The sequence below is a fragment of the Sus scrofa genome, chromosome 14 (genome assembly GCF_000003025.6).
Source record: "Sus scrofa isolate TJ Tabasco breed Duroc chromosome 14, Sscrofa11.1, whole genome shotgun sequence".
Lineage (NCBI taxonomy): Eukaryota > Metazoa > Chordata > Mammalia > Artiodactyla > Suidae > Sus > Sus scrofa.
The window spans coordinates 63,123,338-63,141,976 of record NC_010456.5 but is presented as its reverse complement, the minus strand read 5'-3'; the positions used below and the strand labels follow the sequence as shown (position 1 = coordinate 63,141,976).

At 37.8% G+C, this 18,639-nt stretch overlaps 1 protein-coding gene across 4 annotated transcripts in view; it reads left to right on the top strand.

The window, feature by feature from the left end:
- MRLN (myoregulin) overlaps positions 1-17,789 on the top strand; it is a 28,658-nt gene extending 10,869 nt beyond the window's left edge. For 2 of the 4 annotated variants that reach the window (XM_021072068.1, XM_013983268.2), the window contains exons 2-3: positions 14,593-14,704; positions 16,609-17,789. In XM_021072068.1, coding sequence (XP_020927727.1) covers positions 14,626-14,704; positions 16,609-16,769 — 240 coding nt within the window. In that variant the 5' untranslated portion in view covers positions 14,593-14,625 and the 3' untranslated portion in view covers positions 16,770-17,789. 4 annotated transcript variants of the gene reach the window in all.

Here is an 18,639-nt window from a genome sequence, read left to right as displayed (position 1 = left end):
CACAAACCCCTAGCCTGGGAACCTCCATATGCCGTGGGTGCAGCCCTAAAAAGCAAAAAAAAAAAAAAAAAAAAAAAAAAAAGAAAAGGAGCCAGTGTTGCCGTGGTTGTGGTGTGGACTGGCAGTTACAGCTCTGATTCAACCCCTGGCCTGGGAACTTCCATATGCTGAGGGCACAGCCCTAAAAAGACAAAAAAAAAAAAAAAAAAAAAAAGTGGATACTGTTATTATCATCTCCACTTTATAGAAGTGCTGATTGAGGCACAGAGAGCATTCAGGTAACTTGTCCAAGGGCTCACGCTAAATGGCTGATCCGAGTCAAACCCCATCAGTCTTATTCCTAACCCATCTGTCAACCATCAAGTCCTAGAAGCAATCTTGTTATTTCTCTGTCCAACTAATGTTAATAAGATCAAGGAGAGAAACTTAGTTATAAGTTGATCAGTGGCTAGATAAAAATAATAAAAGAGAATAAAGTTGCAGAGCGTAAAAGCTAATAAAACAATAGACAAAAAGGGGTTCTCCTGTGATGCAGTGAGTTAAGGATCTGGCACAGTCCCTGCTGTGGCTCGGGGTTGATCTCTGGCCCCGGAACTTCTGCATGCCTTGGGCATGGCAAGAAGGAAAGCAAGATGAAGGAAGAAAGAAAGACAGATGAAGGAAAAAAGGAAGAAAGAAAGTAGAAGAGAAGAAAGAAAGAATAAATCCAAGTAGTTGAAAGTGAGTGGCATCTGGAGACTCAGTCCTGGGTTAGTAGCTTCGAGGTTCCAGCAGAGAACACTGAGGAGCCTTGGGCAGCTGTTCCATCTCCCAACAGTGGATAATCCCAGCTGGGCACATACTAGATCTTTCATAAATGATATATGATTATACTTTACTTAAGCAAGAGTGAACAGATTTCAATTGTGTCTCATTTTCCAACATGTGTCTCTAGGGAACTTTGGTCAATATTTTCTTGGCCATTAGATATTGACAGAAACAAGGAATAGGATTAGCAAATTCTTATCAAAAAGGAAAATATTTTTGAAATGTGCCTCATGTGTTTAAGACTATGATCTTGAATCCAATGAAAAGTGTTTTTCTTTCGACTGAAAAAGAGGCTTTGCAAAGTATGTTCTGTTCTTTGTCTTGACCAAGATTCCGTGCCTAATAAGGGAAAATGGGAAAGGTTGAGAGAGATTGAGAAATGGGTGATGTTTTAGTACTAGTAATAACTTTATATAATAGAGGGGTTTTGACTTGTTTCTTTCACATTGTTTTGTTTTTGCCGGCGGACCAAGCCATTTAGCAAATGTACTCTTCTTATGGCCCCAGGAGTCAGAGTTGACTTGAGAAACCTTGTTTTGTATAAAAACACGATTGTAAAGGTTTAGGAGTTCCTATTGTGGTTTAGTGGGTTAAGGACCCAACATTGTCACTATGAGGATGCAGTTTCGATCCCTGGCCTCATCAGTGGGTTAAGGATCTGGCATTGCCACAAGCTGCTGTGTAGGTGGTAGATGCGGCTCAGATTCGGTGTTGCTGTGGCTGTCGAGTAGGTCACTGGTGTGGTTCTGATTCACCCACTAGCCTGGGCACTTCTGTATGCTGCAGGTATGGCCATAAAAAGGAAAAAAAGAAAAATAAAAGATTGTAAAGGTTTGAAAGGCCAGAGTCTGCAAGCTGATGACATGGTGAGGACAGCAAATGCAGTGAAGTTCAACCCCCAGAGACCAAATGTTACTGCTAATAGCCATTTGTCTAACTTTCTTGGTGGGATACCATTGTTAGCCACTCAATGAACAGGTCAACTTGCATTAGGTTATGTGGACTCTTGGTGGAGTCAAAAGAAAAAATAAAGACAAGTTTTAAAAACGAGGTAAGAGTATTCTTTCTAAGTTCAGTATAACATTCTATAAAATAATTTCTGTAAAATAAATTGATTCTCAGGGCCTTTTGGAAGCAGGGAAAAGAAAGGTAGGGAGAGACATTCAAATGGGAGGGGAAATTATTTGCGGTCATCTGCAATTACAACATGGACTATATTTGGCCCCTGATGACCTAAGATGTCTTATATCAGAAATGAGAAATGATGCCATTTTGGCTATGATTTTTAAATACTACACTCAAGATCAGACCAGTCTTGGGCTAGTCACACTTAGTACATTCTAGCATACTTTTAGATGAGACCTAACTTGTTTGAAATATATGTATTTATTTATGTTTTAATTTATTTTGAGGGTGCTTATTTTATCCAATAAAAAAACTACAAATATATTTTTTTTTTCCTGAAAATTTCTCCTGTTAAATAGCCTTTCTCTTGGAAAGGCGCAGTGTGTTAATGATCTGGCTTTTCTTGGTGCAGGCACTGGCTCAATCCCCAGTCCGGTGCAGTGGGTTAAGGATCTGGTGTTGCCACAATTGTGGTATAAGTTGTAGCTCCAGCTCAGATTTGATCCCTGGCCTGGGAACTTCCATATGTTGCAGGAGCAGCTGAAAAAGAAAAAAAAAAAAAAATAGCCTTTCCCCCAAAACAAAATTCCTGCAAAGAAAAAACATTATTACCAAGCTCTAGCTAGGTAAAGTAAGAATTGATCAGGCAAAACATATATCAAGCACTGTAACACTCGTAATTTTGGTCTACGCTAAAATCTGCATGTGTTAGTAAACTTATAGTGGTACAGATTCATGTTCTTCCAATGATTTAGATCTGGAAATAGATCTAATATCAAGGAGAAGAACCAAACAGGAACCACCACACCCCTGTTTCTCATGAGCATTTTGAATGAAATAAGAACATGTTCTTGGGCAAAAAAAGACAATATAAACTCAAGGAAAATGAAATGTATCAGTGAAACATTTAAGTTAAGTTACATACTTTCATTAAAAGGTTTCACTGATACATTTCATTTTCCCCAAGTTCATAGTTGTTAAAATGATTGGGTTGACAGATAAAAACTCAGTATAATTACTTTTATTTATTTTTAAGAAAATTTTTATTATAGTTGATTTACAATGTTCTGGCAATTTCTGCTGTATAGCAAAGTGATCTAGCTACACATATACACACATTCTGGGAGTTCCCGTCATGGCGCAGTGGTTAATGAATCCGACTAGGAACCATGAGGTTTCCGGTTCAATCCCTGCCCTTGCTCAGTGGGTTAAGGATCCGACGTTGTCGTGAGCTGTGGTGTAGGTTGCAGACGCGGCTCAGATCCCGCGTTGCTGTGGCTCTGGCGTAGGCCGGTGGCTACAGCTCCGATTGGACCCCTAGCCTGGGAACTTCCATATGCCGCAGGAGCAGCCCAAGAAATAGCAACAAACAAACAAACAAACAAACAAAAAAGACACACATTCTTTTCCCTACATTATCCTCCACCATGTTCCATCACAAGTGATTAGATACAGTTCCCTGTGCTATACAGCAGGATCTCATTGCCTATCCACTCCAAATGCAACAGTTTGCATCTACCAACCCCAGTCTCCCAGTTCTTCCCACTTCCTCCCTCTGCCCCTTGGCAACCACAAGTCTTTTCTCCATGTCTGTCCATAAGTTTATTTCTTTTCTTAAGATAGGTTCTTTTGTGCCATATTATGAGATTCCAGATATATGATATCATATGATATTTGTCTTTCTGTTTCTGACTTACTTCACTTAGTATGAGAATTTTCAGTTGTATACATGTCATTGCAAATGGCATTATTTTGTTCTCTTTTGTGGCTGAGTAGTATTCCATTGTATGTATGCACCACATCATCGTTTTTTTTTAATTTTAATTTTTAATTGTTATTTTCCCCAATACAATTTTTTTTCCTACTGTACAGCATGGTGACCCAGTTACACATACACGTATACATTCTATTTTCTCACATTATCATGTTCCATCATAAGTGAATAGACAGGAGTTCCCATCATGGGTCAGTGGTTAACAAATCCGACTAGGAACCATGAGGTTGTGGGTTCGATCCTTGGCCTGGCTCAGTGGGTTGAGGTTCCAGCATTGCCGTGAGCTGTGGTGTAGGTGCCATGAGCTATGGTGTAGCTTGCAGACGTGGCTCGAATCCCACTGTGGTGTAGGCCGGCAGCTGCAGCTCTGATTCGACCCCTAGCCTGGGAACCTCCATGTGCTGCGGGAGTGGCCCTAGAAAAGGAAAAAAATAAAAAATAAAAATAAATAAGTGACTAGACATAGTTCCCAGTGCTACAGCAGGATCTCATTGCTAATCCATTCCAAAGGCAATAGTTTGCATCTATTAACCCCAAGCTCCCAATCCACCCCACTCCCTCCCCCTCCCCCTTGGCAACCACAAGTCTGTTCTCCAAGTCCATGATTTTCTTTTCTGTGGAAAGTTTCATTTGTGCCATCTATTAGATTCCAGATAAAAGTGAATTCATATGGTACTTGTCTTTTTCTTTCTGACTTACTTCACTCAGTGTGAGAGTCTCTAGTTCCATTCATGTTGCTAAAAATAGCATTATTATGTTCTTTTTTATGGCTGAGTAGTATTCCATTGTGTATATATACCACCTCTTCCTAATCCAATCATCTCTCATGGACAATTGGGTTGTTTCCATGTTGTGGCTATTGTGAATAGTGCTGCAACGAATATGCGGGTGCATGTGTCTTTTTTAAGGAAATTTTTGTCCGGATATATGCCCAAGAGTGGGATTGCTGGGTCATATGGTAGTTCTATGTATAGTTTTCTAAGGCACCTCTATACTGCTCTCCATAGTGGCTGTACCAGCTTACATTCCCCCCAACAGTGCAGGAGGATTCCCTTTTCTCCACAACCGCTCCAGCATTTGTTATTTGTAGACTTATTAATGATGCTCATTCTGACTGGTGTGAGGTGGTATCTCATGGTTGTTTTTATTTGCATTTCTCTAATAATCAGGGATGTTGAGCATTTTTTTCATGTGCTTGTTGGCAATCTGTATATCTTCCTTGGAGAAATGTCTATTCAGGCAGGTCTTTTTCCCATTTTTCCATTGGGTTGTTGGCTTTTGTGCTGTTGAGTTGTATAAGTTGTTTGTATATTTTAGAGATTAAGCCCTTGTCAGTTGCATCATTTGAAACTATTTTCTCCCATTCTGTAAGATGTCTTTTTGTTTTCTTTTTGGTTTCCTTTGCTGTGCAAAAGCTTGTCAGTTTGATGAGGTCCCATTGGTTTATTTTTGCTTTTATTTCTGTTGCTTTGGGAGACTGACCTGAGAAAACATTTGTAAGGTTGATGTCAGAGAATGTTTTGCCTATGTTCTCTTCCAGGAGTTTGATGGTGGTCTTGTCTTTTTTTTTTTAATTTTATTATTATTTTTGTTATAGAATAAAATACATATATTTAAACACAATTACGTTCACACAGATTATTATATCATGGATCTTAAGAAAGAGATTAAGTGACTCCCTCTGGAGAAGTGGAATGGGAAATATGCTGAGACAAATAGGAAATTTATTCTATACTTTATCCCATTTTGTATGGCTTTCATCTTTACTATTTAGTATTATCTATTACATTTCAATTTTTCTTTAAAAATTAGCATTATATTAAAATTGTGTATATTATGCAACTAAAATTTATAAAGAAAGCCTTATATACCATTAAATATTTTATATAGCATAATAAAAAGAATAACATAACTGGTAAGAATAACAAAAATAATACACCCTCTGAAAATAAGTAAAATATAAAATGCATAAATTAGTTAAGAAACAGTGTAACTATATAAATATGTCCTTGCAATTTGTACATCTTATTGATTCTTCAATATAGGCATTATGCCATTCTAGGTGGTGTGATAAACAAGACATTATAGACCTTACATTGTACCATGGAGAGAAATGGTTATTAATAATACAATTGTAGAACTGTATTTTTTAATTGTACAGTTGCATTATTTAATTATAATTATCATAAATTCTTTGATGGAGAGGAAATCAGAATCAGATCTAAGGAGACTTCAGCATTCCAAGAATGATGTCAAATGACCCCCCCACATGGTGGATTATGCACTTATTTACTATGAGATGTATTTCTTCTCCAGAGATTCCTTGTTTGTGTATCAATTATAGATTTTTGGTTTAATATGAGTCTATATGTATATGAGATTGTTTTAAGTTGTTCTCTTAATTGCAAGTTCATCTCCAGTGTCCTGCATTTGTATCCACCTCTTCTCATGATTTCTGATTTTGGTGGTATAATTGTGCATGGATGATTTCATATCTTTACTGTATATATACCTTTACTGGTGAGCCTTGTCATTTGTGGTATTTTTATTTCTGATTGCGGCCTTTTCTTTTCTGCCTAGAGAAGTTCCTTTAGTATTTGTTGTAAGGCTGGTTTAGTGTTGCTGAATTCTCTCCACTTTTGCTTATCTGTGAAGGTTTTGATTCCTCCTTCAAATCTGAATAAGAGCCTTGCTGGGTTGAATAATCTTGGTTGGAGGTTTTTCCTTTCCTCATGTTAAGTATATCATGCCACTTCCTTCTGGCCTGCAGAGTTTCTGCTGAAAAAATCTGTTGATAACCTTATTGGGGTTCCCTTGTATGTTACTTGTTTTTATTCCCTAGCTGCTTTCAAGATTTTCTCTTTGTCTTTAATTTTGGTCAGTTTGATTAATGTGTGTCTCAGGGTGTTCCTCCTTGGGTTTATTTTATATGGTACTCGTTGTGCTTCCTGGATTTGAGTGAGTGGTTCCTTTCCCATTTTAGGTAAGTTTTCGGCTATTGTCTCTTGGAATATTTTTTTTGTCCCCTTCTCTCTCTCTTCTCCCCCTGGAACCTCTATAATTCGGATATTGGTGCATTTAACGTTGTCCCAGAGTTCTCTGAGACTCTCTTCATTTGTTTTCAATCTTTGTCTTTTCTGTTCTGCATTAGTATTTTCCACTAATTTGTCCTCCACCTTGCTTATTCGTTCTTCTGTCTCCTGTATTCTGCTGTTAGCTGCTTCTAGTGAATTTTTTATTTCAGTGATTGTATTTTGCATCTCTTCTTGTTTAATTTTTATATCTTGTATCTCTTTGGTCAGTGTTTCCTGTAAGTTATCTATCTTTGCCTCCAGTTTATGTCCAATGTCTTGCATCATCTTCAGCATCAACAGTCTAAAGTCTTATTCCTGGAGGCTGAGAATCTCCTCCTTGCTTAGCTGATTTTTCTGGGGTTTTTCCTTTCTCCCTCATCTGAGTTATAGTTCTCTGTCTTTTCATTTTTATAGGTTTTTGGTGTAGTGACCTTTTTACAGGTAATAGAGTTGTCTGTCCCACTGTGGCTGAAGTCTGTATGGGGGGCTTGCTGTAGGCCCTCTGATGGGAGGGGCTGATGCCTGCCCACTGGTAGGTGGAGCTGATTCTAATCCCTCTGGTGGGTGGGGCTTAGTCTCTGGATGGGATTAGAGGCAGCTGTGTGCCTGAGGGGTCTTTAGGTAGTCTGTTTACTGAGGGGTGGGGCTGTGATCCCACCTGGATTGTTGTTTGTCCAGGGGCTTCTCAGCCTGACTGATGGGTGGGGCCAGATTTTCCCAAAATGGCCACCTCCAGAAAAGGCATGCTGCTGAATATTCCTGAAAGCTTTGCTTTCAATGTTCGTCCCTCACAACAAGCCACATTCACCCCAGTGTTCCCAAGATGTCCTCCAAGAGCTGCAGTCAGGTTTGACCCAGATTCCTATGGAGACCTTGCTCTGCCCTGGGACCTAGTACACGTGAAAAGTCTGTGTGTGCCTTTTAAGAATGGGGTTTCCATTTCCCCCAGTCCTGTGGAGTTCCTGTGCACAAGCCTCACTGGCCTTCAATGCCAGATGCTCCAGGGGCTCTTTTTCCCAGTGCCAGATCCCTGCACATGAGGGTTTGATGTGAGGCTTGGAACTCTCACTCCTGTAGGTGAGTCTCTGTGAACCAATTAGTTTTCAGTCTGTGGAGCTTCCTGCCTGGGAGGTATGGGATTGTTTATATCGTGAAATTGCCCCTCCTACCTCTTGATGTGACCTCCTCTTTTTCTTCTGGAGTAGGGTATCTTTTTTAAGGTTTCTGGTCCATTTGGGTGGAGATTGCTCAGCCTTTAGTTGTGAATTTTGTCGCTTTTAGGAGAGAAGTTGAGCTCCAGTCCTTCTATTCTGCCATCTTAATCCTCTCTGGTCTTGTCTTAAATATAAGTGTTTCAGCCATTTTGAGTTTATTTTTGTGCATGGTGTGAGGGTGTGTTCTAGTTTCATTGATTTGCATGCAGCTGTCCAGGTTTCCCAGCAAGACTTGCTGAAAAGACTGTCTTTTCCCCATTTTATGTTCTTGCCACCTTTGTCAAAGATTAATTGACCATAGGTGTCTGGGTTTATTGCTGGATTCTTTATTCTGTTCTGTTGGTCTCTATGTCTGTTTTGGTACCAGCAATATACTGTCTTGATGACTGTGGCTTTGTAGTATTTCCTGAAGTCTGGGAGAGTTATGCCTCCTGTTTGGGTTTTGTTTCTCAGCATTGCTTTGGCAATTCTGGGTCTTTTGTGGTTCCATGTAAATTTCTGGATTGTTTGGTCTAGTTCTATAAAAAATGTCATGGGTAATTTGGTAGGGATTGCATTGAATCTGTAGATTGCTTTGGTAGTATGGCCATTTTTACCATATTAATTTTTCCAACCCAGGAGCATGGAATATCTTTCCATTTCTTTACATCTTCTTTAATTTCCTTGATTAATGTTTTATAGTTCTTGGCATATAAGTCCTTTACAAGGAATATTTCTCCTTGGTCAGGTGTATTCCCAGGTATTTGATTTTTTGAGGAGCAATTTTAAAAGGTATTGTATTTTTATATTCCTTTTCTAATATTTAATTATTAGTATACAGAAATGAGACTCATTTCTGAATGTTAATCTTACATCCTGCTACTTTGCTGTATTAATTTATCAGTTCCAGTAGTTTATGGGTTGAGTCCTTAGGGTTTTCTACATATAGCATCATGTCATCTGCATACAGTGACAGTTTTACCTCTTCTCTTCCCATTTGGATGCCTTTTATTTCTTTTGTTTGTCTGATTGCTGCAGCTAGGATTTCCACTACTATGTTGAATAATAGTGGTGAGAGTGGGCATCCTTATCTTGTTTCAGATTTTAGTGCAAAGCTTTCAGCTTTTCTCCATTGAGTATTATATTTGCTGTGGGTTTGTTGTAAGTGGCTTTTATTATGTTAAGGTATGTTCCCTCTATACCCACTTTGGTAAGAGTTTTGATCATGAAGGGATGTTGTACTTTGTCAGATGATTTTTATGCACCTATTGAGATGATCATGTGGTTTTTGACTTTTCTTTTGTTAATGTGGTGTATGACATTGATTGATTTCTGTATGTTGAACCATCCTTGTGCACCTGGGATGAATCCCAGCTGGTTGTAGTATACAATCTTTTTTATATGTTGTTGGATTCAGTTGGCTAAAATTTTGTTGAGAATTTTTGCATCTATATTCATCAAAGATATTGGCCTTTTTTGGTGGTGTCTTTATCTGGTTTTGGAATTAGAATGTCTTTGGGTGTGTACCTTCTTCAACCTTTTGAAAAAGTTTAAGGAGGATGGGTATAAGCTTCTCTTTGTATGTTTGGTAGAATTCACCTGTGAAACCATGTGGTCCTGGACTTTTATTTGTAGGGTGTATTTTTATGACATATTCAATTTCATTTCTAGTGATTGGTCTGTTCAGTTGATCCATTTCTTTTTGATTCAGTTTTGACAGGCTGTAAGTCTCTAGAACATTATCCATTTCTTCTACGTTGTCCAATTTGTTGCCATACATTTGTTCATAGTGTTCTCTCGTGGTTTTTTTTGTATTTCTGTAGTATCAGCTGTGACTTCTCCATTTTCATTTCCTATTTGTTTATTTGGGTTTTTCTTTCCTCTTGGTGAGTTTAGCCAGAGGTTTGTCAATTTTGTTTACCTTTTTAAAGAACCAGCTCTTGGTTTTATTTATTTCTTCTATTGTTTTTTGAATCTCTATTTTATTGAATTCCTCTTTGGTCTTTATGATTTCCTTCCTTCTGCTGACTTTTGGTTTTGTTTGTTCTTTTTAGCTGGTGGGTTAGTTGTCGATTTGAGATTTTTCTCCTTTTTTGAGTGGTTGTGTCTTCATTATCATTTGTCTCAAGGTATTTTTTAATTTCCTTCTTGATTTCCACATTGTCCCATGGGTTTTTTAGTAGCATGTTGTTTAGTCTCCATGTACTAAGTTTTTTCTCATTTCCTTTCCTGTGGTTGATTTCTAGTTTCATGCCATTGTTGTCAGAGAAGATACTTGAAATAATTTCTATATTCTTAAATTTGTCAAGGTTAGCTTTGTGCCCCAGTATGTGATCAATTCTTGAGAATGTTCCATGTGCACTTTAGAAGAATGTATATTCTTATTTTTTTGGATGTAATGTCCTGAAAATGTTGATTAAGTCTAACTTTTCTATTGTGTCCTTTAGGATCTCTGTTGCCTTATTGGTTTTCTGTCTAGAGGATCTGTCCATTGATGTGAGTGGGGTGTTAAAGTCTCCTACTCTGATTGTATTCCCATCGATTTCTCCTTTTATGTCTGTTAGTATTTGTCTGGGTGCTCCTATATTAGGGACATATATATTGACAACTGTAATATCCTCTTCTTGACTGGATGCTTTAACAATTAAATAGTGTCCTTCTTTGTCTTCCTTTGCGGACTTCGTTTTAAAGTCTATTTTGTCTGATATGAGTATTGAAACTCCTGCTTTCCATCTTGTCCATTGGCATGAAATATCTTGTCCCATCCCCTCACTTTCAATCTATATGTGTCCTTTGCCCTAAGGTGAGTTTCTTGTAGATAGCAGATGGAAGGTTTTTGCTTTTTTATCCAATCTGCTACTCTGTGTCTTTTGATTGGAGCATTCAGTAGATTGACATTTAAGATGATTATTGATAGATATGTATTTATTGCCATTTTAAACCTTGTTTTCCAATCGATTCTGTGTTTCTCCTTTTTTTTGTTGTTGTTTGATTATTTCCATTTATTTTATGCTTGTGTACTTTTCTTTTTAGTTTTTGTGAATGTAATGTTTGGTTTTGATTTGTGGTTGCCTTGTTTTTTAAGTACATTAACCCCTTCCTATATCTACTTGCTTTTGCCTGATAGTCATATAGACTCAAACACATCATTAAAATAAAAAAAGACTCTATATTTTCTTACTTTCCTTCCCCACATTTTATGATTTTGATGTATTTTTTTTTAACATCTTCATGTTTAGATCTGTATGCTGGCTTATTTAAGTGACTGCTTTCTAGCTGTGGTTTCCTCCATCCTAATTCTTCTTTTTTTTCTTTTTTCTCTCTCTCTTTTTTTTTTAATTTAGAGAAGCCCTTTCAGTATTTCTTTTAGAACGGGTTTAGTATTGCTGTACTCTTTTAGCTTTTGTTTGTTGGAGAAATTCTTTATTTCCCCTTCTATTTTAAATGATATTCTTGCTGGATAGAGTATTCTAGGTTGCAAATTTTTTCCTTTCAGCACTTATATATCTTGCCACTCCCTTCTGGCCTGTAGTATTTCTGTAGAGAAATAAGCCAATAGCCTTATGGGGATTCCCTTATAATTAATGCTTTGCTTTTCTCTCGCTGCCTTTAGAATCCTCTCTTTATCTTTAACTTTTGCCGTTTTTATTATAATATGTCTTGGTGTGGGCCTGTTTGGGTTCAGCTTGTTTGGGGCTCTCTGTGCCTCCTGTTTCTTGATATCAGTATCATTTAGATTTGGAAAGTTTTCAGCCATAATTTCTTCAAATGTAATTTCAACCCCCTTTTCTTTTTCTTCTCCTGGAATTCCTATTATGTGTAGATTGGCCCACTTTGTATTATCCCATGGATCTCTTATGTTGCTTTCATGTTTTTTCATTTGGTTTTCTGTCTGCTGTCCTGATTGCGTGATTTCCATTATTCTATCTTCCACGTCACTAGTTTGTTCCTCTGCATCATTCATTCCATTCTTTATTGCCTTTAACTCAGTTTGTATCTCTGCAAATGAATTTTCTAGGTTTTCTTGGCTCCTCCTTATATTTTCTAGTTCCTTTCTAAAGGAATCTGCATTGCTGTTCATATCCTCTCTTAATTCCTTCAGTATTTTCACTATCTCCCTTTTGAATTCAAGGTCTGTCAGACTGCAGAGGTCTGTTTCATTGCTGACTGCTTTAGGTGAATTCTATTGTTCCTTTAACTGGGAATGGTTTCTGAGCTTCTTCATCTTGCTTGTGTTTTTCTTTTTCAGTGAGTTTCAGGAAGCAAAAACTGTAGTCTTGTAAGGCTACTTCTATGCAAGAATACCTCTTTGTATTTTTGAGGGGTTTACTATTTATTTTTGGTGTGAGAGTTTGAATATTTGCTGTCTCTTTTTTTGGTATGAGCAGGCTGCTATTCCCAGGATGCTCAGTGTGTTTTCAGGGAGAAGGAGGCAATGGGTAGGGCCAGCAGTTAGTGCTTGGTCATTGGGCTCGCAACAGCAGCAAGACCTCTGGAGCCTGAGTCTCAGTGCACAGCCCTGCCCAAGTATCTCAGGTTGTGGTGTCCGGGCCAGTGGTTCAGATGACCTGTGTGGCTCTCACTCTGCTTTGCTGTTCTCAGTCCAGCTGCTGTGCTTTTCTCAGCAGCTTTGAGGTCCTGCCGACTTGGCTGATCTTTCTGTCAGTTAGGTGGCTTCCCAGGATGTGGGTTCCTTTTCTCTTTCACAGCTCCCTCTTGGGAATGCTAGTCCCATCCTAATTCCTTTTCCCTCTCTTTTTTTCTTTTGTTGTACTCCGTTATGTCAAGTTTCTTGCCCTTTTTGGAGGTTTAAGTTCTGCCAGCATTCAGTTGATGTTCTGTGTGAGTAGTTTTACACATAGATGTGTTTTTTTGATGTATTTGTGGGAGAAGGTGAGCACGACATCTTACTCCTCCACCATCTTGCTCCGCCTCCTGCACCACATCATCTTAATCCATTTCTTTGTTGATGGACATCTAGGTTGTTTCCATGTCTTGGCCATTGTGAATAGAGCATAAGCATCATCCTTTTAAATGAAACAGGAGAAATGGAAAAAGCAAGGAAAAAAAAATTACATAGAGTCCTTCATCCAAACTTGACTGCTATGATCATTATTAACATTTGTAGGTAATTCTATTTTCTTTTTTTAAATATTTCAGTTGTAAGGGCTAATATACATATAGAAAAGCACATAAAATGTCCCTGTGTGATTTAGCAAGTAGTTACAAAGTGATTGCTAATGTAACCACCACCCAGGGCAAGACATGAAATATTGCTGGAAGCTCCCCATCCCCATTTATCCCTTCCCTTTCTCTCCCTAATGTCACCACTATCCTAATTTTATAGAAGCCAATACTTCGCTTTTCTTGATAAATTAACCATCTACAACATTGCCACCCATACAGGTACCCCAAACCAAGTATTTTTAACTCTGTTTTCCTACTTTATATAAATATACTTGCACTGTGTGTCTTATTTTGTGCCTTGCTTTTTACAATCTCAATATTATGTTTATGAAATTTACCACTGTTTTTGTATGTAGCTAACTTAATTTTCATTATTGTGTAATATTTCATTATGTGGATTTATCTATTTGCTAATGGACACTTGGCTTATTTCTAAGTTGAGGAAGTTAAAATTAGTGTTTGGATATGTGTCCTGGTGTGGTTATCCATGCTTTTCTTTAGGGTATATTACCCATATGTAATTGGTGGCCATAAGGTGTGGGTTTTAATCATGACTAAATATTGTAGCATAGTTTCAAAGTAGCGTTTCTATTATTTCATAGTGGTAATAACCATCATTTTGTGGGGTAAGCAGTCTTTCATTTGTGGCTGATTTTTATAGCCTGTCTTCTGTAATAAATTCACTCCTCTACTTTCTAATTTGTAAAAGTGATACAAAATCTTAAAACTTACAGAATTTATAGCTGATATAAAAACCTCATGAATTATGGTCTTTTACATAGAGAAATTATGTTGGTTAGTTGTATCATGGAAGATATCGAAGCAAATATATTTAATTTTAGGAAATTTTTTATTGAGTTATATTTGACGTACAACATTGTGTAAATTTAAGGTGTACAACACACAGATTTGATATATTTCTACTGCAATATGGTTGCCATAGTGGGTGTTAGCTAACACCTCTATTGCATTGCATGATGATCATTTCTTCTAGTGCTGGAAACAACTTAAATCTAGTCTCCTAGCAAGTTTAATGTTTATAATACACTCTTATGTCTTTACTCACTGTACTGTGTATTAGGTCTCCAGAACTTACTTATCTACTAGTTGCAAGTGTGTAACCCTTTAAACAACATCTCTTCCATCCCCTCATTCCCTGAGAACGGTGGTTTTAAGAGCATGGTAAATGTTTGCTTCACCAGGAAAATTCTAGCATTCAGTTTAAACTTTCTGTTAAAAGTCTCATTTACAGCTCTCCAATTCTATGATAAACTGAAATCAACATGTCACATTTTCCAAACTCCACTCCTTAACATCTCCTTGCTGACTTCTTTGAGACTCATTTTAGAGTTTCTCCATGCAGGCTCCCTGTCCATCCACTTCACAGACCACCTCACCATCCAATAAAAGCTTTTAATGTGCTTTGACACAGGAACCAAGGTTGCTAAGAGACCACCTGTACTGCATGCACTTTGTTCTAGCAAGAGCAGCCAGAGAGAAAACCAAGGAGCAGCGTGATTTACCACTGCCTGGGATTAAGTCAGGTGAGAAATGGGTTTCTGCTCATTCTTCCAAGCCACTCCCCCCCACCCCAGTTGTCTTTTCCTTGCTTCCTATTTCAGTCTCTCTCACCTTGTTGGAAAAAATGGAAGGTATCGCTCAGAGCACAGACTGGAGAAATGCAAGCTGAAGGCTGAGGCCACAGGAGGCAAGGAAAATCACTTTGCAAAGCCATGTGTTATTCTTACTCCTTGTTTCTCAAACATAGGCATAAAGAATTGTTGAATGTGGGGAAATCCTAGGTGTTCACTTTGCTAGTGATTGCTGTATAACTTGGGGCATGTTATTCTCTCCTTTAGGAACGTGGTTGTTCCTTTAGAAAGGGGGTTACTTATTGCAGAAATTCATGAAAATTGCTAAAAGTAGGAGTTGATCCTTGCATAAATCTCATCTGTCTCCCCCTCTCTCTTTCTTCTTCTTTCTTAAAACTCAACCTGCCTTTTTGGTTTTTGAATGAAAAATAGCAGAAAATATCTTCTTACCCCTCATATTGCCACTTTTTAAAAGTATCAGTGCTTAAATTGAGTATAAGTTGAGTATAAGGGACTTGAATGGAAGACTTTGAAAATTAACTCATTTGGCTTTACATTCCTGGAAAAAGGAGTTAAAATGGTTCTAATTCCTTACCTGACAGACGTTCAGTAAAATGCTCTGACAGTGTGCTAAACAGACCACAAATAAATATCTTTTAAAATTCCATTGCACTTTAAAAAATACCAGCTTTTTTTTTTTTTCTTGGTCTTTTTGCTATTTCTTGGGCCGCTCCCACGGCATATGGAGATTCCCAGGCTAGGGGTCCAATCGGAGCTGTAGCCACCGGCCTACACCAGAGCCACAGCAACGCGGGATCCGAGCCGCATTTGCAACCTACACCACAGCTCATGGCAACGCCGGATCGTTAACCCACTGAGCAAGGGCAGGGACCGAACCCGCAACCTCATGGTTCCTAGTCGGACTCGTGAACCACTGCGCCACGACGGGAACTCCAAAAGAAATACCAGCTATTTTTAAAAAACTACTTGATTAACACAGAAGTGTGGAAAAAATTAAAATATTTAATGTCTTATTAAGTGACCCAAATATGTGAAAAAGGATTCTGAGGAAAGATTGAGGAAATGAGAAAGATCTTTTGTTGTTTAATTAAAAAAAGTAGGAATGTTACTAGCCTTTTCCCATGCCTTCAAATTCTCATTTCCTGGTAATACTGACTGTACAGGTTAGAAAAATGGTACTTTCATTTATGTTATAAAAATCATTGTAAATAACTTTGCAGATAAGACTTCAAAAATTAATTATTGATGGAGTTCCCATCATGGCTCAGCAGAAATGAATCTGACTAGTATCCTCAAGGATGCAGGTTTGATCTCTGGCCTTGCTCAGTGGGTTAAGGATCTGGTGTTGCTGTGAGCTGTGGTGTAGGTGGCAGACATGGCTCGGATCCTGCATTGCTGTGGCTGTGGCGTAGGTCAGTGGCTACAGCTCTGATTCGACCCCTAGTCTGGGAATCTCCGTACGCCACGGGTGCAGCCCTTAAAAAAAAAAAAAAAAAAAAAAAAAAAAATTGATTAAATAAAGAGAATGGTAATCCTGACATTCCTTGAGCTTTTTTTTTTTTTTCTTTCTTTTCTTTTTTAAAGAAAAGTAAATTTGGCATGTAGAAAAATCTATAATTATAACATAAAGTGGTCAAAATGAGTGAGTGAAATGTTTTCATTCATTAGAAGAAAAAATATTTTAGTTGATTTATTGCTTGCAACTATGTGAGTCCTGGTTGAAAGACATCTCTTCATCACTATTTCTTTACAAGGCAAATATTAGATCGAGTTTAAAGAATCAGGATTATAAATATGTTAATTTAAGGGTATTTTCTCTTTCCCCCCCCTCCTAGGGAGCAGGAGAATTTTGGCTATGACGTGTAAAAACTGGATGCTCATTTCTACTACTACCCCCACAAGTCTGGAAGATGAAATTGTGGGAAGACTTCTAAAAATTTTGTTTGTAATCTTTGTTGACTTTCTGTCTATAATGTATGTTGTTATAACATCTTAGAAAACTGACTTCCCTTACTTTACATGTGAATTTCATATTGAACTCCTGTGAATAAATTTTTGTAATTTAATATGTTTAGTGATTTTTGAGGATATCTCCAATTATTCAAGAAGCAAACAGGACGCTACAATAAAAATCAATATTGTCTATTATTTAGTACCTTATGGTTTCTAAAACATTCGCATAAGTTAAAGTGGAAAATTTTTTTCCCCCAAATCTACATTACTGAGTCATAAATCTTCTTGATTTTTTTTTGTGTAGGGGGGAGGATGGGCACCTGCAGCATGTGGAAGTTCCCAGATTTAACCTGTACCATAGTTGTGGCCTGGGCCACTGCTGAAGCAATGCCAGATCCTTAACCTGCTGCACCACAAGGCAACTTCCTAAAGCCACTCACTTTCTAACAGGATTGTTGGTTGGTAGACTGACTAAAATTTGCAGGTATAATTATGAGTGAAGTTGCTTTTTTAAGGATGTATGCCTGTGTGAAATTTTATATGGTCTATTTTTAACACACTCAGCTTAACATACAATAATCTTTCCATATGATATACTAATAGTTTACACTCACTTGCTTATATATACATTTCATCTGGGTGTAAGTATATATATATATATATTTTACTTTAGAAGAAAAATGTAGATTGTTTTCCTTAATCCTCAACAATTTTATGCTTCTATCCACAAAAAAATAAAGTTAGGAATGGAAATACCTAAAAGAGATTCTTTTAGGAAAATAGAACTTATAAGAGAGGAAAGAAAATGGTACAACCTGTGTTGACTTTCTAGTTGGGACTTAACAGTCATAGTATGTCACTTGATGTAAGACTCATGGAATCCTAGGAGACAGGTGTTAGCTGTCCCCATTTCACAGATGAAGACACTGAGTCCTAGGAGAATTATGCTAAGCTTGAGACCCTAACTAGGAAGTGGCAGATCCAGGTCTTGGGCCTTCAGAATCCCTTATATCATGTTGCTTCCAAAGAAAAATAATTACAATAAAACAAGGGTGATTAAAAACTGATCTGTCGAACCCAAGTTCTTTCACAGCAGTTTTTTTTTTTTTTTTGGACAATTCTTTTTTTTTTTTTTTCCCCTGGGGCTGCACCCTCAGCATATGGTAGCTCCCAGGCTAGGAGTCGAATGGGAGCTGTAGCTGCCGACCTACACCACAGCCACAGCAGTGCCAGATATGAGTCGCGTTTGTGACCTACACTACAGCTCACCGCAACGCTGGATCCTTAACCCACTAAGCGAGGCCAGGGATAGAACCTGCATCCTCATGGATCCTAGTCAGGTTTGTTAACCACTGAGCCATGAAGGGAACTCACTTTTTGGGCAACTCTTAACCTGCTATGCCACAGGCAACTTCCACGATAATGTTTCATTCAAGACCCATGGCTGTATTTTAGTATTGCTCTGATTCGTTTTGTTATTCCACATATACAAATCTTGTATCAAAAAAAGAGGTTAGATTTACCATGTTCTCATATCCAATTTGACAATGCATTCTCTTCCCCGACCCCATGTTCTGACTGTGTTAAAATATAACTGTTGAACTTCTGCTCTTTAAGACCTTGAAAAACAAGTTCCCTCTGTCCTTTAGACTTTTTGATTTTTCACATTGGACACACATGCTTCACAAAATTCTGATCTCTTCCATGTGATGTCCATCTTTGCGATTTGGCCCAGTCATTAATGCAAGGTTTCATAAGAGACCTAATGAGGTGTGAAAGGAATCTGGGACCTTTGAAACTTATTACTTCACTGACTCTTCCTTAACCTTGCAGCGGTGTTGTATATTTAACCATAAGCCAAATGGAGTCAAACTATGTGCACCTTTGCTGTAACAGAAAAATCCTTTTTTCCC